Source organism: Ictidomys tridecemlineatus, chromosome 2 (assembly GCF_052094955.1).
Source record: "Ictidomys tridecemlineatus isolate mIctTri1 chromosome 2, mIctTri1.hap1, whole genome shotgun sequence".
NCBI classification, from domain to species: Eukaryota; Metazoa; Chordata; class Mammalia; order Rodentia; family Sciuridae; genus Ictidomys; species Ictidomys tridecemlineatus.
The window spans coordinates 216124012-216149930 of NC_135478.1; the positions used below are offsets into that span (position 1 = coordinate 216124012).

The 25919-nt window shown below is 44.8% G+C and overlaps 1 protein-coding gene across 11 annotated transcripts in view; it reads right to left on the reverse strand.

Annotated features, from left to right (window-relative positions):
• The window catches only part of Atp6v0a4 (ATPase H+ transporting V0 subunit a4), a 66543-nt gene that overhangs the window by 16929 nt on the left and 23695 nt on the right, over positions 1 to 25919 (reverse strand). For all 11 annotated transcript variants that reach the window (XR_013435437.1, XM_040291369.2, XM_040291368.2 and 8 more), the window contains 12 exons: positions 25683 to 25761; positions 25334 to 25428; positions 19059 to 19184; positions 18561 to 18655; positions 16925 to 17051; positions 14307 to 14389; positions 12929 to 13022; positions 10437 to 10649; positions 7375 to 7525; positions 6430 to 6569; positions 4711 to 4868; positions 1152 to 1245 (listed from right to left, as the gene is read on the reverse strand). Coding sequence is in view for 10 of the 11 variants with exons in the window: in XM_040291369.2 (XP_040147303.2) it covers positions 1152 to 1245; positions 4711 to 4868; positions 6430 to 6569; positions 7375 to 7525; positions 10437 to 10649; positions 12929 to 13022; positions 14307 to 14389; positions 16925 to 17051; positions 18561 to 18655; positions 19059 to 19184; positions 25334 to 25428; positions 25683 to 25761 (1455 nt within the window). In the remaining variant the exon portion in view is untranslated. The remainder of the gene's footprint in view (positions 1 to 1151; positions 1246 to 4710; positions 4869 to 6429; positions 6570 to 7374; positions 7526 to 10436; positions 10650 to 12928; positions 13023 to 14306; positions 14390 to 16924; positions 17052 to 18560; positions 18656 to 19058; positions 19185 to 25333; positions 25429 to 25682; positions 25762 to 25919) is intronic.

Genomic DNA, 25919 nt, shown 5'->3' on the forward strand with positions numbered 1-25919 from the left:
CTTCTTCCTGCTCTAGGATCCTCCTCAGCCTGCTTACTGATAGGGACATTCCTTTGGCCACAAATAAAGCCTTCCAGTTTAGAAAAATAAGAACCCAAAGCGGCTTCTAACACTTTGCAGGTTACCAACCAGTGTTCAGGGATTTTACTCCTCATAAAACTGAGAATGCTGGTGCTTCTGAGTGGCAAACATAAACAAACCCTGAGCAATGTTTCTGTTTTTCTAAGGGTAGGCAGGTGGGAAGATGGTGGGAGAGCCTGGGAACAATGAAAAGACTACCCCAGATGGAAGAGATTAGAGAGCCATTTTTATAGGGCATTTGTTTACTCTCGACTGTTGGCAATCAAAACTGAGGTCTCAGGTTCTCTCCCAGGGAGAACTGAGAAGCCTTTGCCAAGTTCAAGTCTACACTTCTCCTATTTGGAGCACAAGGCTGCCACCTGGTGGCAGCGTGCGCTGGACCCTGGAGCTTGGCTTTGTATGAACAGGCATGTGTGTCAGCTCGTAACTCCTTTAAATCTAAAGGCTATGCAAGGAAACACCTTTGTTCCGTTTGGCTCACATCTAGTTCGTTGAGAAATATATAACAAACAAATAAAAGGAAGTGTATACCTTAAAAAAAAAAACTTGTATCAATCATATGCAGTAAAAAAAAAAAAAAAGGGAATCCATATTTTCTAGGAAAAAGAAAGATGTTACCCATTGCAAGAAAATGCAAAGCAGGAAACTTGACTAGGAAGCCAAACCATTTATCTCACTTATCTAATAGGCATGGTTTCCAGGCAACCAAGGGCTTTTTAAGGATTCTATCATTTTTTGTGTGTGGAATAAATGATGGAGAAAGAAGCGATGTTCAGGAACTGTGTAGAAGATGACCCAGGGGCTGGAATCTATCTCTGTGTGTCCTCTCCAGCATGGGGGCTGGGGTGCAGGGCAGTGGTAGAGTATTGGCCTAGCATGCATAAAGTGCTGGGTTCCATCCCCTGCACTGCAAAGACAAAACAAAACAGAACAACCTCAAAGCAGAATATTCTATCTCAACATAAGTCTGTTAGTTTAACAGGTTCTGGTAATTTCTTTCCCTCTATTCAGACGGCTTCTCAACAACACACTGTGCATCATGAATATGTTACCCAAGATGACGTCATTACCGGATCAATCCCAAATGGGTATGGATTTCCAGAATACACTCCTGGCATGGCTGGATCCAGCTGTAAATATTCATTTCCCTTCATTACTTGAGTGCTACAAAAAAAGGGGAAAAACATAAACAAAAAAAAATCAACCAGAAATGGAAAAAAAAAATACGATAGCCTCATCAGTCATGAACTTCCAGGTCAAGCAAAGCCCAGCTGTTGGTACGAGTCGTCAGTTTTGTTCATTGAATCACTTCAGGCGTGGGTATGGAACACCTGCTATGTGCCAGGCCTGTCTGAGGAGCCAAGGCTACGGAAGTTATTACCTTCTGCCCCCCAAGGAGCTCACCATCCAGGTTTCCAAAGAACTGACTGGGGTGTAGGAAAGAAAGAAAGAGAGAAAATGAAAATGTGAGGCACACGCCTGTAATCCCAGCAGCTCAGGGGGCTGAGGCAGGAGAATCGCGAGTTCAAAGCCAGCCTCAGCAATTTAGCAAGGCCCTAAGCAACTCAGCAAAACCCTATCTCTAAATAAAATACAAAAAAGGGCTGAGGATGGCTCAGTGGTTAAGTGCCCCAGGGTTCAAAACAAAACAAAAATGAAAACTGTAGGGAATAAAAAGAGAGGGCAATTAAAAAAAATAAAAGAGAGAGGGGAAGGGATGTTGGGAGCATATAGGAGAGTCTCCCCAGGGGACAGCTGGGCTGGTCATGAAGGATGAATGGACTTCTCACCCACAGATTTCCACCTCTGTGACCTCAGCCCTAAATGTGTTGAGCCTAGTGAACATCTTTAAACCTGAATGTCCCATCTTCGCCCAGATCATGAAATGCAACAGGACCGTAACCCTTCAGTAAGACTCCAGGGAACATGACCATTAGAGGTTAACTCTGTAAGAGCACACCTCTGTGGAAGGGCCCTTAGGAATGAGTATTTGAAATAATGAACTCCACAGGCTGCTCAGAAATACATCCCCTCCCTTCTGCAACAAAACGCTTGGGGTCTTAACCTAGATAGTATGGTGACACACACCTGGAAAACCAGTGACTCCAGAGGCTGAGTCAGGAGGATCACAACTGTGAGGCCAGCCTCAGCAACTTAGACCCTCAGCAATTTAGCAAAACCCGGTCTCAAATTTTTTAAAAAAAAGAAAAATTTAAACTAGAATTATAGCTTAGAGGTAAAGCACCCCTGGGTTCGATTCCTAGTACCAAAAAATAAAAAATAAAGTGCTAGTTATCTTCAATAACAGCTGGGGTGTCAAAACACCTCACCATGCTGCCCAGGCCCTTGATACACAGTCAAAGCAGCTGGCCCTGCTGAACCGTTCTGGACTCAGCTACACCTGACAGGAGGGACCTGCCCTGGCACTCAGCTAAGCCACAGTGTCTCTTGCTGAACATACACAACTTCACAGCCTCACGGAACACCAGCCTCAGACCAGGCCACCTGTGACTATGATGGAGTTAGATAACAACAAGTCAGACCCGCACACAGGCAAGAAGGACCTCGTCCAAACCACAAGATGACCAGATGGCCCCGCATCCTACCCTGGGACAGATCCTCTCAGTTCCTCTAGCCTCTCTTCCTGAAATGCCCCAGACTCCCAGGGTACACCCAACTCGGTGACCACGGCATGCTCCCGGCCTCAGATCTTCAGCTGAGGGACACGGTCAACTATAAGGAAGCAGGCCCAAGACCCAGGCTGTGGCTAGGGACCAAAATGAGCTTGCCTGAGTACTTGAGTTTTGATGGATGACTGCAATGTCCTTCTGCCTACCTGTCAGTGAGGTTCTGCTTTTTACTATCAACGACACTTGGGCCCGTGGCTGAGTGTCTCTCAGGCCAGGCTCCAGAGTCACTGAAGAGTCACTTGAATTGGGAAGAGGTCATTTGCACATGGGTAAGAGAGCCGCAGTCCTACCTGCATCTGCAGAGTGACACCAGCCAGTTAAAAAGGGCCTTTCACAATCATACTCTGGGGGAAATGAAATTTCATGTTGGAAGTTTGGTGAGATCATGTGGATTTAATACATTTCAAAATTCCTCTCTCTGTTGACAAGTTCTCCTAGGCATCTCCTCAGGATATTAATTATGAATTTTTTTTAAAAAAAATACAGACTTAGCTATCTGTATTCAGTTTTATCCTTCATTTTTCTTTATCTTAATATTCCCATTCTTTCCTATAGGAAGTTAGGTCCACCAGAGAAACTAAAAGGGATGCTTTAGAACCCCCTGAATTTCCTTAAGTAGAAATATTATAATCATCCCAGGGCTTGGAGAGGCAGGACAATGTGCACCTCCGTCTTCACTTCAACTTCCTGTCAACCAGAAGTTCCAGAACCAGATAAGGAAACCATACACTGAATCAAAGAAGCCGGACAGACGGATGTTAGGAAAACATCACCTACGATTTGTAGTTTTGCAAATCAGCCATGAATTACGGAGAGGGTCTCAACCATGTGATTCATGCCACGTAGATTCCCTAAAGAGCTTGCGACTGGAGAGGCTGAGGAGGCTGGGGCAGGAGGTTCAAGGCCAGCTTAAGGCCAGCCTCAGCAACTTGGCAAGGTCCTGTCTCAAAATAAAACTGAAAAAGGGCTGGGGATGTAGCTCAGCGTAAAGTGCCCCTCAGTTCCAGTATGGTGGGTGGGTGGGGCCTAAGAATCACGAGGTTGTCTGTCAGCATTTCTGATTGACATTTCTGATTGACATTTCTGATTGCAGACTGCTACCCTCCAGGGCTCTTCTGTTTTCTCCCAGTTCCTCAAACTGACCTCTCTCTCAAACTCTAAAATCTTTCTCCCTCCCCAATAGGAGTCCACATTCCTGAAGTGTTGTGTTTCCAGTCTGGTGACTGTCCATCTGATTAGCTGCTGAAACATCCGTGGGGTGCATGTGAGAGGTGCAGGCTGTTGGGATCCACAGGGCTTCCAGGTCCCACTTTCCTGCAGCCCCCAGACCTCTTTAGCTGCCCTCACTTCCCAACACCCATTCCCTCCCCACTCTGTCAGACACAGGCAAATACAGGGAGCTGGCTTTGCAAAACTCACGTCTCCCTCTTTGCCTTTAACATTGAAGTCAAGCTGTCCTGCGTAGCCAAAGGAAATGCTCTGCTAGAGAATGGAGCCTTGAACACTGGAAATTGAGACCATAGTTCAACATCTGTCGGGGCTTTTCTTAAAGCAAAGTCTTCATTCCAAAATGCCTAAGTTGCTGAGGCTGGCCTTCCATTCTACCTCCAGCCTCTGCCATGGCACAGTATGTTTCAAATGCCACCATCTTTTCCAGAAAGGCTTTCTTCTATGATCCCTACCACTCGTTTTCACAATTGCACCTGGAACATGGTTACATGCTCTACAATATATATTTAATTGACCTGAAATCGTAGAAGATATTTCTGTGCATTACAGTTACTAGCATAGTTACTGAAGAAGTGGTTCAGGTTTTGTACCCAAAAAATAAATTATGGACTGAATTTAGAGAGCCAGGTAAGGAATTTCTGGACCATGAGGACAGTCGCCGGGGCCATCTGGATGCCAATGAGTGAGCCAACTCGTTCTACAAACTTACTTCCATGTGCCATTTCTGAACATGGGCTGGACACTCCAGGAGGAGCCGAAGATGTTGAAAGACTTGGAGAAGCAGTCATTGTAGATCAAGCCCGTGTAGATGGAGAAGATGCCCATGAGTAGGATCAGATAGCGCCCGTTGAAGAAGGTGTTCCAGATCTGGCCCCAGAGAGACAGAAAGAACATTTATCAGTGGACTCCACTGCAGAGCTCAGAGAGGAGAGTGTTATCAGAAGTCTCCAGCATTAGTCTGGAGGTCCCATGGAGGGGACCTTGTGACCAAGGCAGAAACCAATAATCCAAAGAGGAAGAGTACACATGCCCTGGTTTTCCTGAACTTACATGGGTGGATCAGAAAGTCCTAGGCCTGGGGATGTGGTAGAGCTTTGGCCTAGCATGTGCAAGGCCTGAGTTCCATCCCCAGCACTGCAGACATGAAGGAAAGAGGTTTCTAGACTGGTATTTTTTAACATGGAAACAAAAATATACAAGCTTCATACTCTTTCTTCCAGTGTCTACTTAGAAAGTGAACTGAAGCACAAGCCGAGGCCTCAACTCTAAAGAAGGGACTTGAAACTGGCTGTTGCCTCGGGTCCCTATAGAACACAGCACTGAGCTGGCCTCTGACAGCTGCCGGTTCACGGCAAGTCAAATCTACGCTCATCTGGGGTCTTGTGTCATGAGGCTGTCTAACTCACTGCGGCGAGGAGAGCCCTTTCCCGTAGCACTGCTTGAAGTGTGTCACTCATTCCAAGAAGCGCCCGAGTGTAACACTGCCACTTGAGTTGTTTACTGTAGAAAATGACATCTGTTAAGCTGGTCATGGAAAACTGTTGGTCACAGGTTGACCTTGCCCACTGACCTTGCTTATGATTAACTCATAATGACCTCACCAGCTAGCTCTAATTGACTCAACCCGTGATAAGAGTTTGCAGCTATTTTCATAATTCGCCTTGGTCAGATGTATCTCCCTGAACACAAAGCCATTGACTGGTTAGCTGATAAACTCTGAACCAGTGCAGCCCCTGAGTTGCTTCAATCTTTGGAACACTGCAAAGAGACCTTGTAGGAAGCACAGAAACCTCAAACATGAATGAAGCCAAGCCTCAGTATTCAGGATTTCTCAGGGTCTCCTAAGAATTCTGGCCACAGGCTTATAGAAAAACGCTCTTCCATGATCAAATACTTACGATATTTTATGTTAGAAAAAGAAGTTACAAATTATATGCACTTCTTGATGCTAATTTTTGAAAATTCTATATTTGTGGATAATCACACACACAAAAGATGGAAAGACAGCCAAAAACATAGATTGTGATTTTTCTGTAGGTGGTTAGATTGTTGTATTTTCCTAGTTTTTTACAATAAATATGTAATGCTTTTATAATCAGAGAAAAGAAAATAATGCTAGAAAAAAAAAATTGAAGGGGGCTGGGGCTGAAGCTCAGTGATAAAAAGCTTTCCTGGCTTTCCTGAGGCCCTGGGCTGCAAAGACGAGGAGAGGAAGTGGCTTGTCAAACTATGGGAAAAAATACTGAATGAGCGACACCAGATCATCCAAAGGATTGTTCTTTGCAGGGAGTTTTATGTTGAATTTTCCCTTATTTTCACTTTGCCTCCCTTCCTTATTTTTAATGAGCACATGGTTATTCCTAAGGTGGGAACACGTTTAACACTGCCTTGAGGAGACAGGTGGGACACTTGCTGGGCAGACACCCACCTCGTTGCTGCTCTTCTGGGACAGCAGGCGCTGCTCGTTGAGGACCATCCAGAGGGCTGCCAGCAGCATCACAATCCCATGCCCACAGTCTCCAAACATCACAGCGAACAGGAAGGGGAATGTGATGATGGTGTAGGGGGCTGCAGGGGGTGGGGGTGGAGACCACGACAGCCTGAGGCCTCTGATTGTCCTTTGGGCCCCTCCAAGCAAAGAGTTCTCCACACTCCACATCCGGGTTTCCCCACGTCTTTATGATGGTCTTCCCTCCCCATCCCCACCCACAACACTTGCTTGGTTCCCAAATGCATGAGCTCATCCGTGATCAGGGATTCTTATTCCCCAATTTTCAGATGCACTGTCCTAGAGAGGTTAAGTGACCTGCCCAGGATCACAAAGTTTGAGGGGATTTAAAACCAGTTTTCCATCTCCTAAGAGTTCTGGCCACAGGCCAGAACTGTCAGAAGTGTCTTCTGTGTTCTTTCCACCACCATCAGGGACTCTCAACCCATGAGGCCCTGTGCTGTGGTCTGAGGCTGGAGAAAGGCAGCACCATGCGCCATTTGCAGAACAGGCATCTGGTCTACCCCTCCATTCTACCAACCAGGCTGCAAAGACTCCGCAGCCTAGGGCATAGGAACCTCATCTACTTTGCACTCTCTCTTTCCTGCATGATCACTAGAGATGGCCCAGGTTGAACAGGTGAAGGAAACAGGAACTGAATTCAGTTGCCCAGTGAGGCTGCACTTCAAGGAGAACAGGTGCAGACAGACAACAAATCGCCAATTGGCACTTAGAGAGGGAACAAGACTGGGCATGAGGACACCACATAAGATTTTAGGGATGTCACAGTTTTAGCTGATTCTCCTCCTAGGTCCCCTGAGAAAGCATCTTAACCAATTTTAACTTTAAAAAGCTGTCCTGGTATGCAGCACATCTGGTCTTTACCTGGGTTTATCTCCCGGTAACTGCCCACTCCATATGCATCGACAATGTTCTGGAAGCCAGCTGTGAATTTATTGGTCCTGTTAAAGGTGGGAGGGGCTGTTTTAGATTGCACTTCGGTCATGATGGGGACCATGGAGGAGCCACTTAGTTCCTGCAAAAAGAACATGTGACCCAGGTGAGGAAGTGAGCCTGGGGCCAGGGCCAGCAGACCCCGTGTGACCCTGGGACACCTCTTGGCCTCTCTGAGAATCATGACCTCATCTTCCCAATACTTACCTAATTCATTTTACAGCAGAGCTGTCTGGAGAGCGAAGTCCCACCTGAATCTCTGACGACCTCCATTCCCTCCTCCTGCCAACGCCCACCTCGTGCCTCAGGTCCAGCTCTCTATGCTTCCCCTTCCCTTCACCTCCTCCCTCAGGAGCTCATCCACTTTGCTGAATGAATCCATCTCTTCCAAATGGCTCTAACCCTCCCCCAAATCTCAATTCTCTTCTAACGGCCTGCTTAGGCTTGCTAGCTCCAATGTCTCCCCGACTTCACCAAATACAGGAGCATAAAACTGAACTCCTTCACTTGCCCCAGGCTAGGTCCTCCTGCCCCTCTGCTCCTTCCTCAGAGCCTCCAGTCTCCCAGATTCCTGAAACTATGCAATCGTGGGACTCGTCCCTTCTGATTCAATTGGCCAGTCCACTAATCAAAACTTGCTATTCCCCCCTTCACCACCCCTCCTCTCTGGAGTCTGCATCTTTTAAATGGGATTTGTCCTAATGCCCACACTATAGCATTGTTAGAGGACTGAGGCTGAGAATTGAGCAGTCACGTGTTAAGTCCCACTAAGTGGGCACATGGTAAGTGTCCTTGGGGCTTGGAGTGGTTGGAGTTCTCACAGCCAGTGTGTGTGTGTGGGGGGGGTATTGTATTGTGACATTATCTGATTACAGTGCATGTCATCACCTCCTGGATGGCAAGAACTGCAGCCTCCTTTTCCTGCTTTTTGTCTTTCTTCTTGTACCTACTCTCTGCAGCCAACCTGCTGCCTGGTGCAGGCGACGAATGTTTATTGATGACAATGATAAGGATGGTACCGCCACGTGCTCCCCCTATCTTCTACCCACCTAGGGCCTTCTACTCCTGTCTCAGAGGACTGAAGAAACTGCAAAACAGCCCTAAGCTGGGTGCAGTGGTGCGTGCCTGGGTCCCAGGTACTTGGGAAGCTAAGAAGGATGACTTGAGCCCAGGGGTTTGCCAGACGGGGGCAATGTGGCAAGACCCCATCTCAAGACCGCATCCATTCCTGCCCCACCTCCAAAAATAAGCCAGTCCTAAGAGGCCCTACAGGAAGGTTAACTCCTTCATAACAGAATGACTTTGTTCCATTCAGACCCCAGCATTGGACACCACGTCCCTGGTGGTTCCACTGTCTTTGCGCTGCAGTGAGGTGTTTCTAAAAGGCAAACTGGATCATGTCACTATAGCAGGAGAATAAAACCAGGCCCCTCGAATGGCTGTGAGGTCCTTTGGATCTGCCCTGAGCCTCTCCTGAGCCCCCTGACCCCTCTTTAAACCTGCTGCAGCTGCCTCCAGGAGGCCTCCTCTGCTCCCCATCCTCCTGACCTGCTCTCTGACCTCTCCACCTTGGTCCAGCTCATGCACCCCTTCCTCCAGGAAGCAGCCCCTGTCCAGCCCACTGTGGGGAAATGCCATTTCCAAACTCTACCTGCAGTTTGGGGATTATGATGTGGAGACATAGTTGGGTTTGGGGTTAAAAGAAACACTCCCTACATCCAAATCCTGCCTTCCGGGTCTGGCTCTGAGCAACTTACTACTACTCTCTGTGCCTCTGTTTCCTCATCTGTGCAAAGAGAAGAACATAGCTCCTACCTCCTCATCCATTCCCACCATAAATCCTTTGCCTTCAGAGGTCTGGCCTAGCTCTGCCTCCTATCTGCCCCTGTGGCATCTCAGGAAGTCTGCTCCAATGCCACCTGCTCAGAGGGTTCATCTGGCAACAGACCATGAGCTCCACCTGCTGTCACCAGATACGCCACCTACCTTGAAGGAGAGGCTCCCACCCAACTAGTTCCCTTATCAGCCACACCAGCTGCCCCCACCCAGTCCCCAACGCCATGGGCTTCACCTCCTCACTACCACATAAGCTTATTCAAGTGAAGCAATAATCATATCTTCCAGCAAAACCAAAAGTCACCTCACCCTCTGGTCACTACCAAGCCTGCCTCTGCAGGCCCCCTGGTTGCCTCTGCTCCCAAGTGCACGTTCAAGTGCAACCTTCAGGTGGGCCTGCCTGGCAGGTATTGACCTTCTCACCTGGGCTCTCATCTGTCCAGTGTTGGGTGCCAACATGTAGGCCAACATGTAGGATTTAGGGCAGGGGAACCTCCTTCGTCAATGTGGTGGATAGGGGAGCCCAACAAGCCCCAACTTTCTCTATTGCCCTCCTGCTTGATTTCCAGCTCACCATTCACTGCTGCCTGAAATCGCATTCTTGGACACTGCCCATCTCCCTTTCTAGAATGCTCCCAAGGGCAGGGCCATGGTCTGCCCATGTGGCCCTAGGTCAGTTCCCAGTGCTCAGTGCATGACAAAGATTTGAATGTGAGAGCAATGAGAATAAAATGCTTGGTGCTTAGCACAGCTGCCGGACACCATGGGCAATCTGTTCCCTTCAGCTCTTGTCGTAGGTGCTTGGTTATTTGTCTCTCCAGCTACACTGTCACCTCACAAGCTAACGGATGGTAGCTGCAGTTGTACTGTGGTATCTGCAGTCACAGCTTGCAGAGTGGCAGGCACATTTGTGCTCAATATATTTTCACTGAGGATCAAAGAAATGTTGCATAGTTGTCAAACCCTTGGAGCAGGAGAGGGGAGTTTCTCTCTTGCATCCTATCACTGGGTTAAGACCTGAAAATACAAGGATGGAGACCAACCAACCACGAAGTCACCTGCAAAGCTCAGAGGGCAGACAACCTCCAAGAGCCCCACGAAGGGACTGATGAGACCGATGTGACTCATCTGCCCCCTCCCAGCTCTCCTGCACTCACCATGCCTTGCTCCAACGCCTTCTTGATGCGTCCAGCATCTGCCACTGGGAACCAGATCTCAGCGATGACGCACTGCTGGGTGACATCGATGTTGCACATGTTCAGGATGTGGTAAACGGCCTTCATCTTCTGTACCTTGGTGACCCAGGAGTGCCAGTTGGCAGCTGCTTCCTGCAGCAGGCGCTGGCGGTGAGATTCCGTTTGTGTGATGACCTAGGCAAAAGACAACACGCAGAGAGACAGGAACATGCGTGGAGGCATTTGACACGGGTGGGAGTTCATCAGCCACCATGGCTTCCCGTGTCCTGGGCTCCTTCTATGTCAGAGGAAGGAGCTCATCTGGACTTTACCTGTCACCACGAATTTGTCCCCTATAGAGGCTACACCCCTGGGGCGAAGAACAAATTGTCCATTTCTTCTGAAGTCCACGGTCCTATTGTTGTGGGTTGAATTGTGTCCCTCTCCCCAGGAAGAAAAAAGATGAAGTCCTAAAGAATAATCTTATTTGGAATAAGATTATGGAGACATACGGAGATAAGATGAGGTCATATTCTATTAGGATGGGCCCTAGTCAACGTGAGTGGTGTCTAAGAAACTTGGAGATCTGGGCGGACAGGGAAGGAGACATGTGACAAGAAAGACAGACTGGAGCACTGCATCCATGAGCCAAGGAACTCCAAGGGTTGCCGGAACCACCAGAAGCTAGAAGAGGCAAGGAAGGACCCTCTCTTGGTGACTTCAGAGGGCGCACAGCCCTGCGGACCCCTTGAGTCTGGACTTCCGGTTCTGTTGTCTTAAGCCACCCAGTTTACAGTCAGTTGTTGTGGCAGCCCTAAAAATTAAGACATGCTGTGATACATGATCCCTCTAAGAAGGGACAAGTGATGAATGTATGAAGGACTGATGGATGATTTGTCCCACACAAAGTGTATCTAATGAAATTAATTGTAATTCAATGAATAGGTGACCTTTTCAATAACCTTTACAGGTGGCTACTGTAGTATTCTGTAAAAGGTCCGTCATGGACGTAAGATTGGTGATAGCCGTCAGGCCCACTGAGGTGTCTTGAAGGGTCACTCAGCAGAATGGAGCACCCTGGTCACAGGACTTCCAGGAGACAAAGCCGCTCCAACCTTAAAACGGAGCTCACTCTTTCAAGAACAGCTCATGTTCCCTCTATGAAAGAAGCACCTGGTGACAGACCTGGACTCAGTACTGGTATAAGACAGGGATGGGACTCCCCAAACTCTGAGAACGGCCTCCAAGCAGGGAACCCCCCTGCTCCACCGGTCACCTGGCCCCCCATCTTCCTGGCTGTGCTACCTGCCTGCTGTTGGGATCCTCTTGTAAGAGCACCCCCAGAGTGAAGCGCCTGGGTGGCTAAGACTCACTCCACGTCCTGATTAAACAGAAGACAGAAGTCACTGCTGGGGAAACTAACCAACTGGGGCCACCAAAATCCGTGAACACAGAGGCCACCCGAGCCACGCTGACCTGAGCGACGTGAGCACCGTGTCCTTCCCCTTCCCCTGGTCACAGCCTTCGTGAGCTCTACTGGGAGCCTTCAGGGAAAGGGACTTCAAGGGGGATTACTTGAGGGAAACATCTGTGACAGTGACGATGAAGGAACAGAAGATTAAAGAAATCCAACACGGATTTTCTGGGAGGGTAAAGGAGACTCCTGGCCCTAGTGTTTGCAAACGCAGACACCGCAAATTCCTAAACCCACCCATGGAGGATCTCATATTGTGCTGGCCTGTGGTCACCGCAGGCAGGTAGTAAAATTTACATGTAATTAAATTAAAAATAACCATTCAGTCCCTCCCTGGCACTAACCACATTTCAGGTGCTCAATAGCCACATGTGGCCAGTGACTCCAGCACTGGACATTGCCGGCTACAGAACATTTGCATTACACAGAGTTCAACTGGACAATGCTGGTCTAGAATATTCCATCAGATAGAATATTCCAGGTGACTTTAGTGGGCACACTCAAAGCCACTGTGACGGATGACTGTTCCCATCACAGAAGCCCTCGGTGTCACCGTGAATGATGACACACTCTCAAGGAAATGAACTGGAGACCTACGAGCATTCCCACGGCGAAACCAGATGCACTGTTTTTACAGACTTAGTTGGTCGGCTTAATTCGGTACGGGTCAAACTGGTTGTTCAACGTAGAGAGCTGGTTAGTTGGATCCTAGATTCCATCTAGGCTGGGGCAAGAAATAAAGGGTTCCTTTGATCAGATGAAGGTAGGCTCCTGAAGGCTGGCTAGGGCTGTGGCTGGGAGCTGGGCGAAGCATTGCTGACAGGCAGTAACATCACCCCGGCTTATTGAACAGTTTTCTAATTGTGCAATTTTCTCCAGCCACAGGCAGAAGAGTGCAGCAAACATTCCAGCCAGCCTTCCAGGCAGGGCCTAGGGATAGGACTCAGAGAGAAAAGACAGAGGCGGCCCCAACCAGCTCACCCAGGAACCCCTCACTCACCGTGATGAGATCTTCCAGCCGCACGTTAATCCCATCCAACATCTCTCTGCGCTCTGCAGCATGTTCTGGGCAGGGGTATATTGTTGCTCGAAACCTGTGTTCAATACATTCCAAGGATGTGTTGGAGGTGGGTTAGTGCTGCAGAGCACTCTGCAATCCCTTTTCTGCAAGGCCACTGTTGGCCACCCTCTCCTACGGCAACAGCTTCCTCTTTGGCAGTCCCAGAAATTGAACTGTGGTTCTGTTACATGAATGAACTTCATTCACACCACAAAACCTGTGAGCTATTATGGAAATCACCTTGTGGGCTTGAGCCCCCTCTGTTAGGTATGAGTTCAGGGACACCAAGACGGCAGAGACAGGGCATTAGAAAGAAGCCGCTGGAGGACAGGACAGAAAATGAGTCCCATCCCTATTTACAATAAATTCCATTACCGTGACACTGAGGACATCACCATGACAATTCCCACCACAGGTTCAAATTTTAAAATAACCAATGAAAGTAAAGTGGGCAATATTCTAATCACTATCATAAGGTAACCAACGGGAAAAACGGGGTAAGGTCTTCAATCAGGTCGGATAGGGAACAGAAGCTCCAAGGTCCAGGATATAAGACCTTAATTTCCAACACTGGAGCCTTGAGCCTGTCTCTCTCACCCGGCCACTCATTCTACCCAACAGAATGCTCTCTACACCTTTCAATAAATCTGTACTCTGTTACGTCTGTGTGTCTTGCTCAAGTGTCTGTTCAGGACACCAAGGACATGGACTTTGATGGGACATCTCAATGATAACACTTCTCCCCTTCAGGATCTCGTGTATTAATGTCTGGGTAATTTCTGACTCTAAGGGGCTGCATACAGGACAAGTCTGCAAAATCAGCAACAACTGAGCCATGCAGTTTGCTATCTTTCTCTTTTTTTGGTACTAGAGATTGAACTTAGGGATGCTCTACCCTCAGCTACATCCCCAACCTTATTAATTTTCATTTTGAGACAGGGTCTCTCTAAGTTTCCCAGGCTAACCTCAATCTTACAGTCCTCCTGCCTCAGCCTCATGAGTGGCTGGGATTACAGGTGTACACTACCTGGCTTGTCTTACTACTTAGCAGCAGAGAAGAGATATACCACATGCCAAGGAATAAAGTGGGATGGTTAACATGTCTACTCTTGGTTACCTTTAAATGTTATTCAAGTTCTCTCTGTTCATATTCCCACAACTATAAAAGTCAGCTGCATTTTTAACACCACCATGTTAAATGTCATTCTAAACCCTACTGACCTCAAAGGAGCCCCAACCATGTACGTTCTGCATGACATATGTCCACCTGATCCTGACCCCAGTCATCGATGAAAGAATCATTAGCAGTTTCTCTTACCCATCACAGATCTTCTTGACTTTCTGCCTGAGCTGCTCTCCTTGGTAAAATATGATGAATATATTCTTCTTAATCTCTTCTTTCTGGAAAATCAGAACAAATTTTCTTAAAGACCTTAAAGTAATAGCCTCACTATTTGCTACACCAACAGGACCACACCTGGGCTTTGAATTCCTCTCTAAACCCTCTACCTAAGAGATGAGATCACAAAAAAGAAAACATCCAGAAAGGGCATGATGAGGATACTGCGAGGCGTACGAGGAAAACATCCAGCTGGCTCTCCCACGTACACCTGCACTTCAGGGATGAGTGTGTTTGATATTTAACAAAAGGAAAGCTGTGTCTTGTTTTCAACTCACACATTTGCTGGCTGTGCATGCTTGGGAATGTTGCTTAAATTGCTTCATCAAGTCCAAGTTGGACAATTCACAGAAAAGAAGAATATGCATTCCACAGCATTTATGAAATCATTCAACTCTTAACAGCAAAGAAATATGAACTGAAGAAGTGTGCTTTCTCACTCTTAGCTAACTTAAGGGAACAAAGGAAAAGTTACAAAACCCACTGTGGCAAACCCAAGGAACTCGCCACGTACCATTCAGGGCACTGAGTCAGGTAGTGCCCTGGGGAGAGGTACTTGTCAGGACCCTTCAAGTGTGACAAGAATGGCCATGCCCTTGGGGCTGGGGTTGTGGCTCAGCGGTAGAGTGCTTGCCCAGCACACATAAGGCACTGGGTTCGATCCTCAGCAACACATACACAAATAAATAAATAAAATTTAAAAAAGAATGGTCATGCCCTTTAAGCCAGTATCCTAATCTTCCTTAAATTCATATTACAGAATAAATTTAAAAAATAAAGACCCACATGCATAAAGTTGTTCATCATAGTGTCTATATTCTGGAGAAAATTTGAAAATGAAGTGTTCAAAATTAGAAAGTTAATATCACATCAACTCAATGGAAGTGATAGGCATCTATTAAAATAGCCTCAAAATAAGTCCTCTCTTGGGCATTGTTTATGGGAGCAGGGGAGGAGTGGTGTGGGGTTTCTGAGCTGACTGCTTTACATTCTGTCCAAAGACGCCTTCACCCATGGATGCTGCCTTGGTCTTTTTCTGAATGTCTCATTTCTTGACCCACCAGAACCAGGGATCTGTTCTGACTCATGAAATCCATTGGGTGGCCTTCAATGTGGTCATCTTTTTCCAGTTTCCAGATGTTTTAAAATATTGTCTGTATTACCATGATATTACTTATGGCCAGGCATGGTAATGCACACCTATAATCCCAGCTACTCAGGAGGTTGGGGTAAGAGGATCACAAGTTCAAGGTTAGCCGGGGCAGTTTAGTGAGGCCTTAAGCAACTTAGCAAGTCTCCGTCTCAAAAAATACAAGGGTCTGAGGATGTATCTTGGTGGTAAAGAGCCCCTGGGTTCCATCCCCAGTGCCACAAACAAAAGTTTAAAAAAAAAACATGATCATGAAAAACTATGATTCAATGTCAAATTTGAAGATAACCTATAGAAATTACGGGTAACGATATCAAGGAAATCTCATATTACCTAAACTGAAGAGGGAAAGAAGAATCATTTCCATGTATACAACAACCATATAAAATCATACCTGCTTATGGCTACAGTCTAGAGAAAAATAGTACAAGAAGAGACTAAGAATAAAGACATTACAGTGCTTTTTAAATGCTTTGTGTGTTTCCTTCTTATTTTAAATTTCATCTATTTTAATCATGGGAGAGTTCTGATGTTGTTATTCTTTTTTTTCTTCCTTTGTGGCACTGGGGGTTGAACCCAGGGGTGCTCCAGGGTAGCCACATCCCTACATTCCCAGCCCTTTTTATTTTTTATTTTGAGACAGGGTCTGGCTAAGTTGCTCAGACTGGCCTGGGACTTATTGTCCTCCTGCATCAGCCTCCTGAGTTGTTCTTTATCAAATAAAACTTTAAATTTAATTCTTTTAGCCTCTAATCTGGAAACGATTACACTCTTTTAGAGACAAGCCCGATTTCTTGGAACTAAAGAGTGAGTGGATTTCAGTACTCAGTGGAAGGGTGGAGGAATCAATACCCCATGGGAATTAACCCTATGTGACGTTCTCAGGGAAGAAGCCCCTGGAAGTCCGTCTTGCTGAAGCCTGTGGCGGTGGACCAGTACCCTGTGAGCATCTTCTGGGAGGCTGTAAGAGCTGCAGGCACCAAGGCTCTGCCCCAGCCCCACTGAGCCAGCGTCTGCATTTTAACAAGATCCCAGGTCACTTCTATGTGACCTGGATCTATGCTCATGGGCACACTGAAGTTTGAGAAACTGACCTAAATAGCTTCTTGGTGCTTGGTGATTAAGATACAGCTGCCACTTACTTGATTTTTGGTACAGCTAAGTTTCTGGAGACAAGATAGGTACATGACTTGGAAAATGCAATCAACTATGAGTCCTAGAGTGATCTCTCAGACATATAGAAAAAGGGCAAAAAGAGGAGATAGGAGAAAGAGAGTTCTGTGAGGTGCTAGTCTCACAGAACTAAAGACTCCATGTTTTGAGAGCCAGACTGTCATGACACGGTTCAGGAATCTCAGAGGAGGCTTCCTGCAGCCGGGCCTCCCACCGTGACGGGATCCTCCAGAGGCATGTCCATCTCACTGAACTTCAAGTAGATGTTGCCCCGGCAGATGCGCCACAGCAGCCTCTCGAAGGAAGCCATCCTCTCCCTGTTAATCACTCCAGCCGTGAACCTGGGCAGCAGAAGAGGAGACATTACTGGAGCCCAGAGAGCAGGCTCCATGGGACAACCGCAGAAGGATGGCCCACCTCGCCCTGTAAACTGGGGGTGTCTTCACACAGCTGGGGACAGGGATCACAAGGCCAGCCCACACCCCAGCCCCTGCTACCCAAGTCCCTTTGGACCTTCTGCTCTCTTTGACATTTTGAGGTGCTTTTTTAAAAAAAAAAAAAAATTATCCCAATACTCCATATTTACTTATTCCAATTAAAAATGTGATAGAATATTCAATATAGAATTACAGCTCCTGGAAATAAGTGTTCAATAATGGTCTCTGTGCATTTTTACCAAAAACTTTTAATGTGTTAAGATGGAAACAAAAGATAAGATACTGAGAATGAGATTGATCTAATGATGTTATGTGCATGTCCAAATATGGCACAATGAATTCTACTATTATGTATAATTATAATGCATCAATTATAAAAAAATTAAAGAAGGAGATACACATTGATTTTTATATATCTCTGTTTTTTCTCATCATTCAGGTATTTAACAATTGCTGACACAAACTTCTAATACGATATTTAAAGTGGTGAGTTTCACTGGCTTATCAGTTTAAACATACATTGATCCCGAATTACCATTAAATTAAAAAAAAAACATTTTTTACAATGCTGGGGATGGAACCCAAGGCCTTGTGCATGTTAGACAAGTACACCAAGCTACACCCCCAGCTCCAAATGTTTTCAGTCATCATTTATTCCTTTCACTTCAAATTCAATTCCTAGTGCCTTAAAAAGCAGGCCCTCAATAACTAGCTGAATAAAATACTAGAAATCCCAAACCCACAATGTTCAGGAATATCTTCAAATTCATCAATTTCACTTAGACATTGAATGAAATCCCCCCATTTTGCTTTTTGTTGGTTTTTTTTAATATTCTTTTAGATGTTGATGGACCTTCACTTTATTCATTTATTTATATGCAGTGCTAAGGATCAAACCCAATGCCTCACACATGCTAGGCAAGTTCTCTACCACTGAGCTACAACCCTAGCCTGAAATCCCCTCGTGTTATTTTTGTCAATGTCACACATCATATGGCTACTACTTGGAAATGACTTGACTGGATAACTCTATCATTTCTAAAATTACATTTAAAAACTCAAACTCCAAAAGCATGTTACCCAAGTGCCATTTAAAGATAAAGAAAAAATGTATACCCCCTAGCCCAGGGCCAAACCCAACGAAGAGTTGAGGAGATCTTTCTGGGCTTGATCCCCAGGCTTTCTATCCATGCGTGGCACTCTCTGGGCTGAAGGACAAGAGCGCAGCCATGACACAGAGGGAGCCCTCACTACCTCCACCCCAGCCGCTGGCACCATGGCCCTGGGGTCTGCTGTTTGTGGAGGCCTTACATCCACAGGCACCAGTGACCACTCCAGTGGCTCTTTGTTCCTTCATCTATTCCCTCAAACACTCAAGGAAACCCGTGACTCAGGACCTAGAGTCACACTGACCCCAACTTTCCAGCCACGAATGCAGGTACAGTTCTCAACTCCAGGAGACCCGAAGTGTCTTCAATAAAGAAATCTTCGGCTAAATTGGTTTCCGTCTGAAATCCAAAGCACCACTGTCATTGAAATGCACTGGTATCTTAGAGGCACCCACATTTTAAGGTTTTGTCTGTTTTTAAAGGAGTTTTAATTTTCCACAAAATGATTAACAGAATTAAACAGCAGAGTGCTCCCTGCCAGACCAAAAATCGTCCCCAGTCTCTCTCTCTGCGAAAACCCCAAATCTACCCAAACTAACTGTCCTTCTGCTCTGACTTTTCCTCTGTCAGAGCCATTTTGAGTACATGCTCTTCCCCTTCACTGATGATCTGGCCACAGGACAGAAACAGAGGGTTTTATTCATGTTCCAAATCAGCCAGCTTTCAAATTTTGAGAAAATTCAGGGTTTTGATTAAATGGGCCCTTTAATGAACACCGCCACCCCCCAAAATTAAAAAAGACCTCAAAGAAGTCCTGGGTTTTCTTCAGGAGGTATTTGAGTTCTGTCAGTTCTAGGAAGCTTTTCTTCAAAGCCTGCTGGTTCTGGTTGGCTTCTTGCAATTCTCCTTCCAATTTTTCTAGAATAGTCTATGCAGGAGGGAAACAGAAGGTAAGCCAGACAGAAAGCACTATGATGCTCCTACTCTACCCACACCGATAACTAAAATCAAAGAGGGGTTCAGTGCACCCTAACACAGCTGGAAGTTGGCTGACCTGTCTAGCCACAAACTCTCTGTTCTTGCAGAACCTGAGCTGGAACCGTCCACCGGCTCTCCAGGATTCCCTTACCAATGGGAAGGAAGGGAGGACACTCTTCAGGGAGGGAGGCACCTTCATGGGGAAGCCCAGGCATCCTTCCCTCCTTTATAACACTAGGCAGGGAAGACAGAGGGGATTTACATGTTGAGAATTCCCTCTGCCCCAAATTCACTGTAATGATGGATTAAATATAAGAAGAAAAATTTGTATCATCTCTGAGCCACCTCCTGTTCCAAATGAGAATCTGGAGAGCCAGGTACAAGCAAGTGGGAAAAGGAAACAGAGAAAGGTAGGCACAGATGACGAGACAGTAACAAGCAAAAAAAACCTTCTTTACAAAAAGGAGACACCAAAAGGTAAGGCTTGTGATAAAATCTAATATTAAGATAAATCACCAACAAAATCAGAACACAAAATCCTAGGTCATGAAATCATTTTTATAGAGCAGTATGAAAAAAGATTTTAAAGTTTGTTTTGTTTTTCTGGTGGTGCTAGGAATTAAACCCAGGGCCTTATGCATGGTAGGAAAGTGTTCAGTCACTGAGCTACATCCGTGTGTGTGTGTGTGTGTGTGTGTGTGTGTGTGTGTGTGTGTGTGTGTGTTTTCTTTTGAATGTTTGGAGATAAATGAAGGTATTGCTTTCACTAAAAAAATAAATAGCCAGGTACGGTGAAGCATGCCTATAATCCCAGCAGCTCAAGAGGCTGAAGCAGGAGGATCACGAGTTCAAAGCCAGCCTCAGCAACTTAGAGAGGCCTTAAGGGTTATGGATGTGGCATAGTTAAGCGCCCCTGTGTTCAATCCCAGGTTAAATAAATAAATAAGAAATTCTTATTCCTTATTAAACAACAGCAATGTTGTTCTTACTAAGAACAATAATGTCTTAATATTAAAAGAACAGGTAGACACAAAAAAAGAACTGTTGGAAATAATGAAAATGAAAAATACAGCTACTGGCATTCAAAACTCAATAAGAACGACTCTATATCTGGTGCAGTTTGTGAATGTAATACTGAGGTTTAACAAATAATATATAGCTATGAAAGACCGTTTATCCAAATGTCCATCAACAATACAATGGATGAAGTATATTATATTCAAAGAAGATTTTTTATAGTAGTGAAGAGGAATTAATTTCAAGAACAAGAACCAATATGGATCTCTGAGGCACTATGAAGGCAGTGCTAAGAGGAAAGTTTATTGCATTAAGATCATTCATTAAAAAAATAAAAAGTCAAAAAATAAATGACCTAACATTACAACTCAAAGCCCTAGAAAAAGAACAAATCAACACCAAAATCAATAGAAGACGGGAAATAATTAAAATCAGAGCTGAAATCAATGAAATTGAAACAAAAGAAATAGTTGAAAATACTGACAAAACGAAAAATTGGTTCTTTGAAAAAATAAATAAAATTGATAAACACTTAGCCATGCTAAAGAAGAGAAGGAGAAAGAAACTCTCTTAATTACTAAATTACTAAAATCTGTGATGAAAAAGGAAATATCATAACGGACACTACAGCAATACAGAAAATAATCAGAAACTATTTTGAAAATTTATACTCCAATAAAATAGGAAATATGGAAGTCATTGACAAATTTCTAGAGTCATATGATTTACCCAAACTGAATCAGGAGGCTAATACACAAGTTAAACAGATCAATTTCAAGCAATGAAATAGAAGACACCATCAAAAGCCTATCAACCAAGAAAAGCCCAGAACCAGATAGATTCACAGCTGAGTTCTATAAGACCTTCAAAGAAGAACTAATACCTCTAGTCCTCAAATTATTCCATGAAATAGAAAAAGAGGAAACAACTCATTCTATGAGGCCAACATTACCCTGATTCCAAAACCAGAAAAAGATACATCAAGGAAAGAAAACTTCAGACCAATACCTCTAATGAACAAATGCAAAAATTCTCAATAAAATTCTGGCAAATCGAATACAAAAACATATTAAGACGATAGTGCACATCCATCAAGTGGGGTATCCCAGGGATGCAAGGTTGACTCAACATCCAGAAATCAATAAATGTAATTCGTCACATCAATAGATTTAAGGATAAGAATCATATGATCATCTCAATAGAAGCAGAAAAAGCATTTAACAAAATACAGCACAACTTCATATTCAAAACACTAGAAAAACTAGGGATAATAGGAACATATCTCAACACTGTAAGCTAACTATACTAAACCCAAGGCCAACATCACTTTAAAGAGAGAAAAACTGAAAGCATTCCCTTTAAAAACTGGAACAAGACAGGGATGCCCTCCTTCACCATTTCTATTTAACATAGTCCTTGAAACTCTAGCCAGAGCAATTAGACAGATGAAAAAAAATAAAGGGGTACAAAGAGAAAAAGAAAGAACACAAACTATCGCTATTTGCTGACAACATGATTGTATCCTTAGAGGATCTGAAAAATTCTGCCAGAAAACTTCTAAAACTAATAAATGAATTCAGTAAAGTAGCAGGATATAAAATCAACAGCCATAAATCAAATGCATTTCTGTACCTCAGTGACAAATCCTTAAAGAGAAATTAGGAAAACTACCTCATTTGCAATAGCATAAAAAAAAAAAAATTGGGAATCAATGAAAGAGGTGAAAGACCTCTACGATAAAATTCTGGCAAATCGAATACAAAAACATATTAAAAAGATAGAACACCACAATAATGTGGGTTCATCCCAGGGATGCAATAAATACAGTTATCTCATATTAGACAAAGGTGCCAGAAACATACATTGGAGAAAAGAGAGCCTCTTCAACAAATGGTGCTGGGAAAACTGGAAATTCATATGCAGCATAATGAAACTAAACCCCTCTCACCATGCACAAAACTCAACTTAAAGTGGATCAAGGACCAAGGAATGACATCAGAGACCCTATGCCTAATAGAAGAAAAAATAGACCCAAATCTTCATCATGTGGGATTAGGCCCCAACTTCCTTAACAAGACTCCTAAAGCACAAGAAATAAAATCAAGAATCAATAAATGGGATAGATTCAAACTGAAAAGCTTCTTCTCAGCAAAAGAAACAATCAGTGAGGTAAAGAGAGAGCCTACAGAATGGGAACAAATTTCAACCACACGCACATCAGATAGAGCTCTAATCTCTAGAAATATATAAAGAACTCAAAAATCTTAAGACCAAAAAAAAAATTAAAAACCCAATCAATAAATGGACTGAAGAACTGAACAGACACTTCTCTGAAGAAGAATACAATCAATCATCAAATATATGAAAAAAATGTTTAACATCTCTAGCAATTAGAGAAATGCAAATCAAAACTACTCTAAAATTTCATTCTCATTTTAGTCGGGATGGCAGTTATTAAGAATAGAAGCAACAATAAGTGTTGGCAAGGTTGTGGGGGGAAAGGCACACTCTTACATTGCTGATGGGACTGCAAATTGGTGCAACCAATCTGGAAAGCAGTATGGTGATTCCTTAGAAAACTTGGAATGGAACCACCCTTTGACCCTACTCCACTCCTCAGTTTATACCCAAAGGACTTAAAAACAGCATACTACAGGGACACATACTACAGTCAAGCTATACAACAGTCAGCTGTCTGACAAAACCACAAAGGATGGGAAGTGAGGTAGCAATAGATTTTGAGAAAGTGTTATGAAACCGAGTCTTGGAATGTCCATGGGAAAATCTCCTGGGAACTTGTCTTGAAAGGTTAGATGTAACTGTGAATCCACAGCTTTTAAGCCAAGGGTTTTAAGCCAAATGCTGGGAGGGAGTGGTAATCACAAAAAAATGGAAACAGACTAAGGTCACCTCCTAAAAAGACATTATCATTTCAGATTTTTAAAAATCTGCCCAAGAGAAACCCTTATCAAAAAGATAAAAGTAAACAATTTAAAAGGATATCCATGTAAGGTGAGCTCTCCTCTTCCCCAGCCCCCACCAAAAGCACATTAATATCAGACAAAAGGGAATATTTTAAAGTTGAAATGGTGAAACTTAGATCTGCATGCCTGGGCAGAGTTGGAGAAGTTTTTACAGAAAAGAGAACTCAACCAATCAGCTCATACTGAATTCAATTGGATGGACGTTTTTTCTCAAGCTCCTACCTAAAACAGGGCCATCTCAATTTGCAACTGAAATGCCTGCTACCTGCTTACCAAGATCAAGAAAGTCCTTGTGCTTGTCAAGCTTCGGCACAACAGCATAGAAGAACAGACACAGCTGTTTGAAAAGATGATTGGAACATTCCTCCCCTTTCCAAGCTCCTATCTAAAAACACAGGCTGTGTAAGGCTGGACCATCTTCATAAACATCAATTAAAACCACACATCACAACAGATTTTGTGAGACACCAACTCTTATCACTAAGTCAAGAAGAAATCTGCAAACACTGCCTGCCACTCTTCTCACTAAAGGCTTTTATCTTGGAAAATGCAGTTAATTTTTCACCTTAACTATGTTAATAAATGATAAGGTATTGATTTTAGATGAATGAATTTTATCTTGTTTCCTATTTTAGGTCCTCATACAGTAAATATCAGTAACTATAATCGGCATTAATTATTTAGTTAATATTGGAATCCTCAATCAGAGTTGAGTGTAAAGATGCCTGAGACCAAGAAACTTGAGAACCACTGAATTAGATGATCATGAAATGTCACATTGATCAGAAGCCCAATAGAAGTTCTTAAAAGAATGGAATTTTCATGCTTTGGCAAAGCTGGAGAAGGCTTTGTAGAAGAGGAGGAGATGAAGAGGGGTCGGCGGTGCATGGGAAGGGCACCCTGGGCCTGGGGCACAGCATGATCAACAGCTTGGAGTTGAGAAATGGGTACAAGGTGAGCAGAGAATCACGGGACAAGTTCATCGAAGGTGGAGGACTGGTAAGATACAGACAGGACCAGGAGGCCAGGCTTTCATGGTCAGAGGTGGCTAAGACTGATACAGGCACAAAGGGAGCCACAGCACATTCTTGAGCAGGGAAATGATGAGATCAACCACTTCCAGGACAGAATCTGGTGGGTAGGCAGCGGAAAGTGGAATAGTTAAGAAAACCATGGTTGTGCACGCCTATAATCCCAGAGATTTGGGAGGCCGAGGTAAGAAGATCTTGAGTTCAAAGCAAGCTTCAGCAACTCAGTGAGACCCTGTCTCTAAAGAAAATATAAGAAAGGGCTGGGGATGTGGCTCAGTGGTTAAGCACCCCTGGGTTCAATTCCCTGTATCAAAAAAGAAAACAAGAAAAAAGAAAACCAGTCAGACTAGAGGCCTCTGTGATGGCTCAGAAATCAATGTCAATGCATAAACCAGAAGGATGTCTCCCAGATCACAAGAACAGGCCTGGGGCTGAGGTAAGGGCTGGGGTGAGAGCTAGACGGGGCTGCTGAATGAAGGACACTCGTATTCCAAGATGGGGGGTTAGGTTGAAATTGGAGGTGATCTGGGAAAGTCCTATTCGGATTGGTTAAAACATTTCTCCAGGGCTGGAGGGCAACTCAGTGGTAGAGCACTTGTCCAGCATGTGTGAGGCCCTGGGTTCAAGAACCAGCACCGACAAAAAAAGGAGGAGGAGGAGGAGGAGGAGGAGGAAGAAGTTGCTAGTCCACCAACTGCTTTGCACAGGCCGGTGACTAGCAGACGTGCCACCTCGCCCTCATTCAGCCTGCTCGGAGGCACCAACTAGACAAGACTTTGCTGCCTTTGAAAAATCTATGTCCACAAAGCAGATCACTCCTCCTTGCGAGGTGAGCTTCTCTGGGGTTGTATTGAGAAAGGAAACCCGCTCTCCCCTGCATCAGCAGGACTGGCCCCAAAATTTGCAATTTTCCTAGGGAAGTCACCCGGAAAGGTGACAAGCACGTAAATCTGCTTTCTCACCTTCTATAACCAGGTGAAGGACCCATGAGTGGCATTCAAAGTTCCCAGAATGACAGGCTTTGTGACTGTCCTTCCCTGGGGGCAGCGGCAGAGTGCAGAACCTACCTCCAGTGTAATCATTTCTCGAGGGAGAGGAGTCTCCGGGTACTTCTCCGGCAATTGGACTGTAATCTCATTTTGCATCTCATCTTCCAGAAAACCTGAGGGATGACACCCCAGAAGAGAATACAAGGTGACCGTGGGTCCCCATAATTAAGCAACAGGGTCCAGCAGGACAGGTGTCTTCCAGCCAGCTGCCCTAGGGCCTGCCCCAGCACCAGGGGCCCTCCCCCAACCTCCTGCCTCCACAGTCACCCCAAAGAGTATTACAAACAGGGACACATTCGTTAACTAGTCGTGCAAACTATTTCCCTCCTTACCAGTCCCCGTTTAGACAGTAAGAAAGGTGACTTACGGAGGATTCTTTCCAATGACTCACACCTTCGGACTTCATTCACAAATTTCCTTTGGAAGCTGTTCACGTTCACGTTTAACTAGGGACAGGGGGAAGGGGGACAGCAGGCACACATTAGGCCACACGGCTGCCAACATATTCCTCTGTTATTGCATTATCTTTTTTAAAAAAAAATTGTAGTTGTAGATGAACAGCATGCCTTTATTTTGTTTCATTTTTATGCGGTGCTAAGGATCA